This window comes from Camelus bactrianus, chromosome 34 (assembly GCF_048773025.1).
Source record: "Camelus bactrianus isolate YW-2024 breed Bactrian camel chromosome 34, ASM4877302v1, whole genome shotgun sequence".
Classification (NCBI taxonomy): domain Eukaryota; kingdom Metazoa; phylum Chordata; class Mammalia; order Artiodactyla; family Camelidae; genus Camelus; species Camelus bactrianus.
In genome coordinates, this window is record NC_133572.1 from 9,122,878 (window position 1) to 9,137,242 (window position 14,365).

Sequence of the window (14,365 nt, forward strand, 5' to 3'; positions counted from 1 at the left end):
GATTCAAACCACCAGAGTAACCCAGGGCTGGAGACCTGCAAACAAATTGGTTTTCTGACAAAGGTGGTAAGAAGACAAACACAAGCGAGTGTTTTCACCAAAAAACAAAAATGAAAGCAAAAAACAACCAACCTGATTATTTATTTACATAAACATTTTCCTTGTTTTTGAGTAAGTAATACATTCATATTTTTGAGTAAGTAACACATTCAATATTTAAGATGTTTAAAATTATCATGAGATCTGTAGCAGAAATTCTCCTCACCCCTGTCCTCTGTTCGCTCAAGTTCCACCCTGTCTTCAGTTTACCACTTTTACTGGTTTCTCGTGTATCTCTCCAGACTTTTTTAAATGTCTTATAAATCATTTTTTAATAAGAACACTAGTGTATTAGATACACTTCTCTTCACCTTGATTTTTTTCTCTTAATATCTTTAACTTAATATCTCTGGGACCTTTCTATAGTGGATGAAAAAAATCTTCCCCGTTCTTTTAAATAGTACTTCAGTGAATGGATGCATTATGATATTTTAACCAAATTTTTACTGACAGCCTTTCAGGTGGCTTCTAATCTTTGGTTATTATAAACAATGTTACAATAATCAACCTTGGACACATCATTTTGAATGTGTGTGAGTCTGTGTGTAGGACAGATTCCTAGAAATAATTTTGATTTTAATAGATATTTCCAAATATGTATTTTAAAAGATACTGTCCTCATAGGGCTTGTTTCAATGATTCTCTTACAGCCTCAAGAACATATTAAACATTTAGTGTAATTCCAATTTGATGGGTGAACAACACTATCTCACTGTAGTTAATACTGGCATTTCTTTTATTATGAGTATGTCTGAGTATATGTTTAAAAATCTTTGGATTTGTCTTTTGTGAACTGTTCATATGCTTTATCTAATTTTGTCTACTAGGTTATTCTTTTTCTTATCTACTTTCTGGAGTTCTTTAACTATTAGGGAGATCAGCTCATTGTCTCTGATACAAATTGTAATTTTTTTCAGTTTGTAATTTGCATTTAAATCCTCAATGATTCGGTAAAACTTCAAAAATTATGAAAAAAAAGTTTCCTTTGGATAGCACAAGGAACTATGTTCAATATCTTTAATGGAAAAAATATGAAAACGAATATATATGTATGTATGTGCGTGACTGGGACATTGTGTTGTACACCAGAGATAGACACACTGTAACTGGCTGTACTTCAATTTAAAAAAATAGAAAAAAATTACGACGTTTGGGCATGGGTTTGTGTGTGTGAATGTGTGTGTCGTGGAGGATGGAAAGCATAAAACTTGTACACTTAGACATTTTTCTTTAATAATCATATGTCTAAAACACTAGCTTTACTGGGTTAATTAAATAGCCAGCACACGCATCCCAGACTCTGTAACCTGCTCCAGAGGACACTATGAAAGAGACAGAGAACACAGAAACAAGTTGGCTGATCTGAGCGTTGAGCTTGGGTTTTGTGTCAGATGCTGAGTCAGGTGCTGGAGATGAAACAGGTAAGATGGTACTTCTGTGTAAGAAATGTATTCTCTAGTCCCAATGTGATCTTCTTAACTGGAATGTAATTTAAAGCTAATTTTCAGTATTTTTTGCCACACCATATAAATCCTGAGTAGCTTCTTAAAAATCTTACCTTTGTTCCCTCTAATGCAGCCCTCTTCATTGCCCCTACATACAGCCCATCCATCTGAGCCATAACATAGCCCGTGTGTCTCCAAAATGGGTCATCTTTGTAATATTTGCTGTTATTCCGGGTCCACTGATCTTGCTTCCTGGAAGGGAAATTAGACTTGGATTAGAGGTCTCTGTGGTTGTTCACTTGAAGCTAAATTAAACACAGGCATTTAGAGATTGTATATTCAGATACTTACGCTAGTATAATTTACATTCTAGATCTTGTAACATTCTAATCATTTTGAAAGGATATGAGAACAAATCCTCAAGTATTTTTAATTTCTCCCAAGGACTATGACTCTTCCTTTATAACTTCCCCCATGCTCTATCTAGAACCACCTAGAAACACAGGCATAATAGTTACCTATCTGTGATATTGAGACCTAAGAAAGTGGAGGATAGACTGTCCCGATGCATCTCATATAAAATTATAATGTCTCACTAAATCAGTAAGGACAAGTTGATTGACTTGACTTTTGTAGATAGAAATGGTAAAGTTAAGTAACAGGAAAAAATAAAAACTCTTCAGGATAGGGTTTTTTGTATTTGTATTTCTCTCAGATCATTTTCACAGTTTAGGGTTCATTCTATCCCAGCTATTGCTAGTAACAATGTGTCTGTCCTAGTAAAAAGTATCGTTTTTTTTTTTTTTTTCAGTCCTTTCATTTTGCTTGTCCTATTTTAGTTCTCTGCACTTCATTCAGGATGATTTGACATAACTTTGTATACTAAAAGCTGTTTCTGATTTGTTCAAGCTGTCTCTGGATCAGTTTAAGAACACAGTGTCATTGCCCTTCCATCCTCAAATTAATCTCCTAGTCTGTCATCCCACAAATATAAAGCACATTTTCTGAACATTGAGAATTAGTCTTCAAGAACACTTCATTAAAATGGAAATATTCTCAGAGGATGTTAAGAATTATAACTTTATCAATGGGCTAATACCCCAGCTAGGATTAGTCAGCAGGCCCGTGAAAAGGAAGCACCCCACGGGGGGGAGGGGCTTCTGCAGGGAGAGGGGCCCCAGGTGGAAGTCCCAGGGGGGTAACTTTGCGGGCCGTGCCCTCAGAGTGTCTTCCTGCACGTGTGCCAGCGGTTGGTGATATGATATTCAATCTGACCCCTGAAAGAACCCAAATTACAAGGCATTTGTCTGTAATCAGTTTTCATGCCATGACCAAAAGCTGCCATACCTAACTTCAAGAACCACTTCCGAGTCCTGCCTGAGAGGTGGAAAAAGAGATTGGCGAAGGAGAAATCTGTTTGAAGTGACAGATTCAGGCCCTGAAGCCTCACTTACCAAGAGAAGAGGAAAACTATAATACGTACGTTAAAAACTCCTGGATTTTATTCATGACAGAAGGGTTCTTAATCAGCTGTGGGTAGAGGTTCGTGAAGTGGTCATGCATGTGTCTGAAACGATAGATGAGAACTGTTAATTTCTATTTTTCTTCTTGGATTTCTTCACCACAATACATTACCCAGGACCTTGGCTGACTGAGATGCCCTCTATTGAAAACTTTCCCTCCTATCTTTTTTATAAATCAAATGCACAATTTAAAATTGGGAATCATTTCCAATATATAGAAAAGCATAGATTATTACAAACACCCAAGTATCTACTATATTAAATCATTGTATTTTGCTAATTTGCTTTATATTTTTTAAAAAGGATATAAAGCATAAGCTAAAGTTGAATCACTGATACTAATTCCTCTTCCATCTCCCCAGAGGTAACTGCAATCTTGAACCAGTGATTTATTACTCTCACACACATTTCTATACAATAACTATATACATATATATTTAACCATAAATAATGTATATTATTTATCATGATTCAGAACAAAATATAAATAAGATCACACTATCACTCTAACTTGTTTATTTCTCTCAGCATGACATTTTAAATGAATTATTTATGTTATCATCTGCAGCTTAAATTTATTCTTTTCATATGTTGATGGGTATTCCATGATATGACTATGTAACAATTCATTTATGCAGTCCCATGATGGACATGTAACTGGTTTTTAATTTTTCACTCTTCAATGGATCTTCAAACGTTGTTGGAAATGTATCTTTTTACAGATTTGCACCTTCACCGAGGGTGTATATAATATATACAAGTTGAGTTGCTGGGGTGAATACTCTGTATATCTAGTTACTAGATGTTGCCAACGTGTTCTCCAAAGTGATGGTACCAGTTTACATTACCACCAGCTACGTTAGATTTCTCCTTGCTCTGCAGCCTCACCAACACTTGGCACAGTCAGCCTTCCAGATTTTCAGCAATTTGATGTATTTGAAATGATTTCTCATTTTAATTTCCATTCCTCTCTGGATTATTGGCTATTTGAGAGTCCTTATTTTAAAGCTTACTTAAAAAAATAAACTGTCTTTCATATGCTATACAGTAAACATTTTTGGTGAGCTGTAATTGACACATAACATTATATCATGATTTACATATTGCATTTTGATAATCACCATAGCATGAGCAGTCACCTCTATTGTGTCACGTAATTATAATTTTTTTGTGGTAAGAACAATTACTATCTAGTCTCTTAGCAACTTTGAAGTTTATAACACAGTGTTGTTGACTATAATCACTATGAGATGCATTAGCTCTCCAGGACTTACTTGTCTACTCGTTGCAAGTTTGTACCCTTAAACATCTCCTCAATTAAACATTTTTTTAATTGAGGAAAGTAATCCATTTACATCTATTGTGATTTTAATATCCTTGGACTTATTTCTATAATCTTTTCTGTTTTCCATTTACAATCTCTTTGTCCCTCCTTTATGTTTTCCTTGTTCAGATAACATTTTCACTGTCCTTCTTTCTACTTCTGCTGATTTAGAAGCTATAAAATGTACAGTTGACCCTTTAACAACATAGGTTTGTGCTATTAGGGTCCACTATATGCAGGTTTTTTTTTTCAGTTAAATACATACTCTCTTGATATGGAAGGCCAACTGTAAGTCTACGTGAGGATTTCTGACTGAGCAGGCAGGGTTGGGGGGAACTTTAGGTACCCCTTACCTAGTAGTTTCCAGAACTGAAACTGACAAAATGAGAATGGAGTTTTATTGCCAGGTAGGTAAACAATATTAAAATCCTTTGAAATCTTTTAATTTAACGTACTTGAACTCAATAAACTTCATGAGTGCTTTTCCTTCAAATTATTTGTAAATATTTTTTTAAAATTAAATGATCACATTTAACTTCTGTTTATAAATCTTTTATGCTGCTGTATATGTTCTCTTGTGCTGGGCACTTTCCCCCATCACCTCTAACATTGAGGGAGAGAACAGCAATAAAGCTAGACAGGGATGGGGGGGACAGGGAAGGGACCCTCTGCCCAGGGCCTCATACTTCAGGTGAACGGAATGCAGAAAAGCCGGGTGAGGCTGGTGACTTGATTGAGCTCCTTAGGGAAGCACAAGCCCTACCGCTTCCCACTCGGAGGCTGGTGGGGAAGTACAGACGGCTGCCGGGACTGTCTGGGCTCTCGAGACAAATGAAGCCCCCCTCACACTTCCGTGAGTTTCACGGAGCAGCCAAATGTTTTCTTGTGTGGCTTTGGGTGGAATACGTGGACTCGGGGGCTGAAGGACCTGCTGGGGGCAGAGGACTTACTGTCACAGCCTCAGTGGCACTGATCACGCAGCTGGAGAACAGGGAAGCCCGTGGAAGCCTCGTCAGACATCAGGTGGGGAAGCACCCACACTGAAGACTCATGTGACATTTTTGAGGGCAGGACTGTGTCTATCTTATCCTTGCTTTGCCCACAGCCTTGAGCTGGAGCCATACTCAGTCTCTAATGTCAAAAGGAGCAAGTTGGGGGTATGAAGGAGATACTCAAGGTATCACCTGGAGGTAAGACAAACCGCCAAAAGGTACCACCTTTGACTGCTTTCTCCGCTTGTGCCTTAATCTTGCTGGAACCTCTTTTTGTCACAGTTTTAGCAGTTGTTGTGTCAACACATCAACTGAAAAGGAGTGAAGAAGGTCCTCAGTCTCCCGCCACTTTGCTGTCTGCCCCCAGAGCCTGGCCCGAGGTAGTATAAGCGTTTGGTGCATCGAGTTCACTCACCCAAACTGGGTTAATTGCAGAGGAGGTCACCTCAGCACCTGCGTCAGCCACGCAGGACACCAGGCACTTTGTTGAAAACTAGAGCAGACCAGGCCCCCACACCCTCATCCCCATTCTTTCCAGAAAGGTGTCATGACTCATTTTATTAAAAATCAATCTACAACTATTCATCAGCTTTTCCATCATTAATGAGACATCAGAGACTCTTCATTTGCAACACTTAAGGAGCCACCCAAGAGTTAAAAAATGAAGGACGAAATTCCATTTGGCCAAGGGTGCTAGACACTGCGTTCCGTGGAAGTATGTACCTCATGCTTCTGATTCATCTCTATTAGAACTGGAGCAACAACATGAATTAATTAAACTTAACAGGCTTGTAATTAAGGAAGTGCTGGGGACAGAAGTGCTGTGCCAGGTGTCTGGGGTACACAAAGATGAAGGTAGGAACCCTGTCCTCAAAGCACTAACAGAGAGCAGAAGGGAGAGACAGGGCTCCCACCCAGTGGGCATGGGATCAGAAAAAGCATCCTCAAGAAGAGAGCATCTCAGAAGGGTCTTGGAGGTTGAGCAATATTTCAATAGGTGGGGATGGGAGAGGCAGCAACTGGCTCTCAGGAATCAGAGTTCTAGGAGTTGCCAGGAGCTGGGTGCGTGAGAGGCTGAAGGGCGTCACAGCAAGGCTCAGGAATGCACGTTTGTGTGGTGATGTCAACGTCACACAGTGAGGGACTCCTCAGGTGATGGGGTGTGGACAGTGGAAGGAAAGGGAGAAAAAGAAGAGAGCATGAGGAAGAGCAGGACGTTGAGAGAAGCCCCTGAAATTCTTTTTAAACACCTTTATTGTGGTATGGCTCCTGTAGAGTAAACTACACATATTTTCAGATGTACGATTTGATGAATTTTGATAGGTGTATATACCCATGAAACCACCACCACAATCAAGATAGCTAACATTTCCATCACTCCCCAAGAGGTGCAATTTTTGAATTCTCAAACAATTCAAGGGATTCTCAAATCCGTTAAATTCTTAATTTATCCCTTCCCACTCCCTTTAACCCCTGGTCCGTTCTCTATATCTGTGAGTCTGTTTCTGTTTTGTAAATAAGTTCATTTGTGTCCTTTTTTTAGATTCCACATATAAGCGACATCATATGGTATTTTTCCTTCTCTTTCTGGCTTACTTCACTTAGACAATCTCCAGGTCCATGCATATTGCTGCAAATGCATTATTTTATTCTTTTTTATGGCTGAGTACTATCCTGTTATATATATATTCCACATCTTCTTTATCCAGGTCATCTGGGTTGTTTCCATGTCTTGGCTATTGTAAATCGTGCTGCTGTGAACACTGGGGTTCACGTGTCTTTTCGAATTTCTAGCGCCTTCTCCCCGCAGGCTCTGCTGTGAAGGGATAATCCTGTGTAAGCGGCACAGGCGGGCGGCCGTAAGCTTCAGGATAAAGTACCAGGAGCTGGCCCAGGAGGGTGTTGTGAAAGTTCAAAGAAGCAACGAATTACCGAGAGCTTCAAAGGAAATGATGGAGGATCTGGGGGTATTTTTTGTGTGTGTTTTCATTTGGTCTCTCGAGTATTTCATAGGTTAGAAAGAGGAAATTCTATATTCCGAGGTCATCAAACCAACATCCTTATCTGACTATGTCGGTCGTTCACTCCACAGTGTTCGTCCTCTCACACACCTCTTCCCCCGCAAGGGTCAGGGGAATGTAAGCACCACCACCCCATTTTATATGTGATGAGGGGGGAAAGCATGGCAGCCCCATACTTCCCACCGTTCTTGGCAGCTGCCTGAGCAACTTCATCCGATGAGAGGGAAACAAGGCGGCTCTTTCTTTCCGTCTCTGGCACGAACTCACCTTCTCAGCCCTGGCTCCAAGGCTGTGTCTTGGTACGTGGGATTGCACTTTGCAAAGCACCCCTAAATAACAGCCCCCAAGTAGTATATATTTTAAATTGATAAAATGATGTTTGTGTACGAAGAAGCTATTGCTTTTCAGATGATTGCCCACGTGGAGCTGAAAACAACCAAACAAAAAACTCTAGCCTTTGGCTAGCATTCCTTCTCCACCACGGTTTGCGGCTATAGTCACCGCCTCAGAGGGCTGACGTTTTAAGCTCTTCTGCTTTCCCTCAGAGGTTGCTGGACACCTTTGCTCAGCGGGGCCACACGGCCTCTCTGCTCCGGTGAGACAGTGCATATGGTGCTTATGGCTGCAGTGCTTGGTCTCAATTTTGTGACTCCTTCCGGCATCTTCTCTGCCCTTTCTCATCCCTGTGAGCCCCCCTTCCCTACTCTACTTGGCATTTCTCCTTCCTCCAAATTAAACTCTGGGGCAACAGAACATATAGTAAGCCTTCATCTCCTGGACCACATCAGAAGAGGAGGTAGGAAACTGATAACCACCTACCTCTCTTCCCTCTTCCTCAACCCATTGCCAGGGGTCTGTCTGAAGCATTCTGGGTCACATCCCACTGTTCTGAGTTTCGCATGAGGCGCAGAGCAGATCCTTTAAATGCACGCTGATTCAGAAGTTCCCCTACTTATTTGACTTTTCAGCAGTGTAATTAAGAATGACAGCCTCTGAAAAGAAGCTTATAGGAGATGCCCTTCTAAAGAGAGTTTTGGTTGTAATTCATCCCCCTCCTTTTCCTCTTTTCTATTCTGTTCCATCCTTTCTTCCACTCTTCTTTCCTTTTTGTCCTCTTCTCCTTTTCTTTCTCTTTTTCTTCTCCTTTAAATATATAAAAAATGGAGGAAGACCTCTTCCACCCACCCCCGTCTGTTCTTTATCAGGCATCTTCCTGCTCATCACCACCATCTCCTGTTCAATGAGATACCTCCGAGTCCCTGCAGAGCAGAGTTCCTCTCAGGATCTCTGCACCACAAATATGGGAAGCCCGTCCTGGAGCAGGTAGGGGGAATCTCCACACCCATGAATCCCAGACAGAGCTGAACAGAGAGGTCTTCTTTCCAACCCAAGAAACTGTTTGAAATAGAGAAAGACAACCGTCGAATGGGCCTCCACCCAGAGCCTTCCATGATACGGCCGCCATCTGCCTTTTCACACCTGATACCCTCCACTTGCTCAGTTGGAGCCTCCACTCCTGGCTCACTGTAAACACAAGTAATTTACTCACTTCTCAGTCAGTGCCTTTTTTCAGTACTCTGTTTTGCAGAATGATTTTCTCCTTCTTCCTGGCCAAGACAAACAGCTCTCCTCTCTTAAGCACCAGACAACTCACTGCTTCCACGAAACCTTCCTTGACTGCTCTGGCCCACAGGGTGCCTTCCTCTCAGACTCCCATAGGGCTAACGATGAAAGCACTCTTTTTAGTTGCCCTCTGCAGCAGAAATGCTGCCAAGAGTTTCCCAACTTTTCCTCAAGGATCCGTACTGAGTTTACTAGAACTGCCTCTCCCCTTCTCCTGATCATTTGCTGCTGCAGGACGGAGGCGAAGGCAGACTCAGTTACTAGATCCTTCTCAAAGCTTGGGTCACAATATGCAGGAATTCATTGTTGTTTCTGTTGTTTTGTAATCTTAAAAGACCAACTTACACATGTTGAATTTTCTTTGAAAGGACATGGCAAAAAGGCAAAGTAAACAAGAAAACAGAAATGGGATAGTTGCTAAGTGTATTTCTTAAAGAAACAGAATTTAAGTAATTTTCATTCTAATACAGAAATACAAAAAATTAATAGAATGGATATAATAGAATGAATGTATGGATTTTCTTGGTAATGGATAGAGGAACTCAAGGATAGGTCAATGATTTACATTATGATTAAGGCTGAAATGATACACTCTCAAAAGCAAGATGTTAAAACTTACGTCTTTGTGAGACATAAGAATATCAGAAGTGTTGCCTTTGTCAGAAGTGTCCCCAACAATGTCCAAGGAAGACACGGTTATCCTTTCAACATTCTCATTGATTAGAGCTGCTCCCTTCAGCTACACAGACTTCCTTAAGAGCCCATATGTATCTCACTCAGGACTTCATCTAAAATACTCATACTTGCACTACTTCAGCCTGAATTATTTCTCCAAACTTGCATTCAACAATCTCGGTCACAGACAATCAAAGAAAGACATGTCCTCAAGACATTTTTTATCAAAGGAAGAATGAGGCTTCTTTAAATCAGTTGCAACTTGCCTTTCCTTAAACAGCTGTTCTCTAAAAAGGATACATCATGACTGCATCATTATTAACTACATTTTTTTGTTATTCTCATAAGACAAGGGGAGAACAGAAGAATCAAGTAACAACAGAACTGGAAAGAACATTCTTGTTAGACATTAAAATTTCAATTTCAAATCTTTGCCCCCCCCCTTGAAAGTATTGCTCTAAGACTCTTGAAAATAAATGCTCTTACCTTTTTAAAATTAATTTTTAATTAATCTTCTCTGTTTTGTGGTTCTCAAAGAACGACTCCAGCCTCCTTTGCTTTCTACCTGACAGTACATGACTATAGGATGAAATGGCTTAGCTGTCATTCAAAACAGTATCATGAGAAGGAAAGACTTAAAAATGTAAGTGCTTTGTGTCTCCTAGGCAGGTACTGACCACAGTTAGGTACAAATGTAATTCTGATCATGTTTCCATCATACGAGGGACCACAGTGACTTTTTAAGTCCTCGCGTACAATGGTACAATGCCAGGAAGACAAAAGCCACCACTGGACAAAGAAAGGGACAGAGGTTGCCTGGAAGTTCTCCACCATGACTGCGGTACTTACGGAGCAGTGAGGTAACCCTCCAAATATCCGGCTGCAAACATGATGACCCTGTTGCTCAAGGACTGAGAACCGTATCCGGCTTTGATCTCCAGGATGCCCCAGCCTGTGGTTTTCATGGAGTCATTGTAAAAGCCATAGGCATCCCCTTTCCTGTCCAGTACATTTTTGACTTGTATAGTCTTTTCAGTAGGCATCCAGTACGCGGTGGCATAGTAGACTTCTGGAAGGAAAAGAAGGTGATAATGACAGGATGCCATTGAAATGAGCTGCAGATGGTTTTTTTTTTTTCCTACATAACCAACCATTCCAGCACATTCACTCTTAAAGAGTTCCATTCTATTAGAAATGGGAATTCTACCCAACTAGAATTTGTCCTTGTCACAAGTGAGGAAAAAGCATAGGTCAACGCTTTACATTATCAGAAGAAATGAAGGAAGGAAATGGTACACAGTGCATGTATTTCTCTGACTGAGAAACCAGTGCACAGCTGCTCAGGTCATCAGAGAGGTGGGAGGAGGCCAGAGTGACTCTCAGGTTCTCGGCCGAGACTCAGTGGACAGACGTGTACATCACTGAGAGAGGGGGCAGGCGGGAAACAGATCCGGGGGGGGGGGGGATATGAGTTTAGCTTTGGACATACTAAGTTTTTAGTGGTTAAGATACTAGAAAGCTCAGATTAAATATTTAGATATGACTGTCTGTTTTCAACATTCAAAACTGACTCAATGTTTTATCTTTTTGATGCAAAGATTGTCTATGAAATAAGCACTCAGAGTAGAATCTTAATACTAGAGTATCATGGTGCGTTGGCCCGAGAGGGCTGGGTGATCGGCTGGGACTTGGTCAGGATATGCTCATCAGCTCATGCCGATTATGACCCTTAAAGGCTGATCTTGAACAGGAAAGTCAATTGATTCTGAGTTAAGTCATGGCCATAATGGTGGGCTTTCTTTAAAAACGGTAAAATGGAAGTAATGAAATCAATAAACATTAAGTAGGTGCAGAATACTCTGTCAATAGGCTTCTGGGGGCAAATTAGATTCTTTTTGTTACTAAGACTAATTGTTACACAGTTGGACAACTGTAGGCAACATCCATATAAATGCCCTTTCTTCTCCTCCCAAATACAATAAATACGTTTTCCAAACTGATTTTGGAGCATGAGCGCCACAGCCTCAGCCCCTCCCCCGCTTCTCTCACACGGCACCCTCACCTCCAGTGACTTTGTAGAGGAATGAGAAAGGGTGGCTGTTTCGCTGTTACTGGTACTACCTACTTTCCTGACCACAAATAATACACTTCTGCAAATCTGTTCTTTTTTTAACACAAGTGTGACTCCAGGCATGAAAAAAAAAAAAAACAACTTTTACCCAGTCCTCAAGAGAATTCAATGAGAAAAACTTACTGCTAACAACTTAGCAAGTGCTTTGAGAATTAAGCCAAAATCTGAATTTCTCGCGCCACCCCTAATTGACGCCCTCCGGCCCTCAATGTTTCTCCGTGGGTCAACTCTTCTGGTTTTCCCAGTCCCACCCTATTTTCTGATTTTCTTAAATCCTTTAATAGTTTAAACCTTATGCTGTTCTATTTCTTTTTTAAAAAAAAAATCTCCATGTCGTGGGGCGAGTAGTATGAAAAGTGTAATAGCAAAAAGGTAGAAAAATATAACATCATTCTAATCTCAGCCGAGGTGGATCCAGGCTCCGTGAAGGCAGGGGCCACTTCTGCTTATGGCCCTGTGTCCTGGGGGTACTGTAGCTGGCTCAATAATCTTTCTGTAATGAGTCTAGTTTAATCGTGTATGTTCTTGAACTGAAGGCGGAATTTACCAGAACATCCACAGAAGTGAGTCTAGAATAACTCAAGTCGTTACGTGTTCAAGCTCAGGTGAGGAGCCGAGAGGATGTTCAGGTGCCCAGGTGACAAGTGCCATGTGTTGATATTTTCTCCTAAGTTGTGAAAATGGAAAGTGAGTTTTCAACCTCTTTAACAGCAACATCCTTAAAATCAGTGCATTGATAAATATCTGTTGAATGGATGTGAATGTTACTTTATAAAAATAGAGTATTTTCTTTCATCTTTATAGATGAAAAAAGCCCCCTCATTTTTCTATTTCTCTCCACATAAAAAAGCAAACACCCTGAATTGGATTTCTTTTATTTATCTGTGTATTCTAATATTTTCTATGAGTCAATTGTTTTCAGTTGAAATAAAAAAAATTCCTCACTCTGTCTTTTAGAATTTGCCAAATAGCCCTAAGTGGCCTAAATCACTCTTTCCCATATTTGGAATCTAAGTTTTCCAGCACCTCATTTATGAAAGAGGAAGTGGTTTTCAACCCTGAGCAATACAATTTTTGCCTGATATGGTGTCAGAGGAAAAAAAGAGAAAGAAAACGAGCCAGCAGAGGCAGAATATGTGAGAGAAAATTTTAAGAAATTGCAATTTAATCGACTCAGATTGGGTCGAGCTAATCGTTCACTGATTTTGATCCAAGTGATTTTCTTTTTTATGTCTAAGAGCATGGTTTCTCAGCATCCTTCTGTGTATCCTGGCTTTACACCTTCCCTTCTTCAAACGAGCTCTCAGTACATTAATACCTGGTTTTTAGATTTGCTTTTTCTCTTCATCAGAGTCACCAAGAAACTAGCTGATTCATGAACAATCTCCAGGGAAGAAACCTGTAAGTAGGTACTTTAGCTCCAGCTCCCTGAGGAAATCAGAGCCTGAGGCTCTTGCTGAAGGGAGGATGACTTGGGGGAAGTGCTCGCAGGGAACAGGAACAGGGGGCGAGGAGAGGGCCGCAGGGAGGGAGGGAAAGCAGAAGGGTGCATTTTGAGATGGTCTAAGGAGGTGTGGAGAATCAGCCTCTGAAAATTCCACCCCAGGAGTGGACGGGCACCCGTCCACCCGCTCTCAGCCTGCACAGATTAAAAGTCGTCCTGTGATGTGTTAAATCCCACTCCAGGCTCGCACGTGCGCCGCGCTCAGCACTTATGATCTCAGAGAAGCTCTGAGGTAGAAGGCAGGGGATCCCCGCAGTCTGGCTGAGGTGAGGTGCCTCAGCTTACACCTGTGTGAAGCTGGGATAAAAGACAGGTGAGAGGATGTGGGGCGGGACACATAATGTGCTGGAAACGGAAGGTAGGTTGAAAGAGATTAGTTTTTAAAAAACAGCTTCAAGGCAGCAAAACACAAATACAGAAGAATGCTGGATGTTTGCTTGGATCTGGAATGATTTCTTTCCTTCATCCCCTAGAAATGTACCTGTTCTTCACTGCTAGCTTCATTTTTAAATTTGGGGGGGGGGTGATTAGGTTTATTTCTTTCTTTCTTTTAATGGAGATCCTGGGGATTGAACGTAGGACTTCGTGCCTGCTGAGCACGTGCTCTACTGCTGAGCTACACTCCCCCTGCCCTTCACCGCTAGCTTCAGTCAGGGTTCTTGCATAGAGTCCTAGCAACAGGAAATCAACATGTCCCCATGCGGATTCAGCACTCAGCTCACCATCCATCTAGGTCACTCTTTAGTTGTGTGTATTTGTTCCAATAAATTTGATTACAAGCTTTTTGAGAATCAGAGGTGGCATCTTATATCTCATTGTATCAACTCTCAGCCTAGCACAATGCTTTAATGTGGCCACTTAGATCCCCGACTTTCATACTGGCTGGAAGGTCACATTTGGTGACAGATTCATATCATGCTTACAGCATATTAATTCTTGATTGCTAATTATGAATTAGAGTTTTGATATCTTAGGTGTGCACATGCTGGTTTGGGTAACTTGTTACCACTTAAAGACGTCGGAATTGC

At 40.9% G+C, this 14,365-nt stretch overlaps 1 protein-coding gene across 2 annotated transcripts in view; it reads right to left on the reverse strand.

The window, feature by feature from the left end:
* PLBD1 (phospholipase B domain containing 1) overlaps positions 1 to 14,365 on the reverse strand; it is a 74,766-nt gene that overhangs the window by 24,222 nt on the left and 36,179 nt on the right. For both annotated transcript variants that reach the window (XM_074357244.1, XM_074357245.1), the window contains 3 exons: positions 10,552 to 10,771; positions 3,028 to 3,111; positions 1,658 to 1,796 (listed from right to left, as the gene is read on the reverse strand). In XM_074357244.1, the coding sequence (XP_074213345.1) occupies positions 1,658 to 1,796; positions 3,028 to 3,111; positions 10,552 to 10,771 (443 nt within the window). The remainder of the gene's footprint in view (positions 1 to 1,657; positions 1,797 to 3,027; positions 3,112 to 10,551; positions 10,772 to 14,365) is intronic.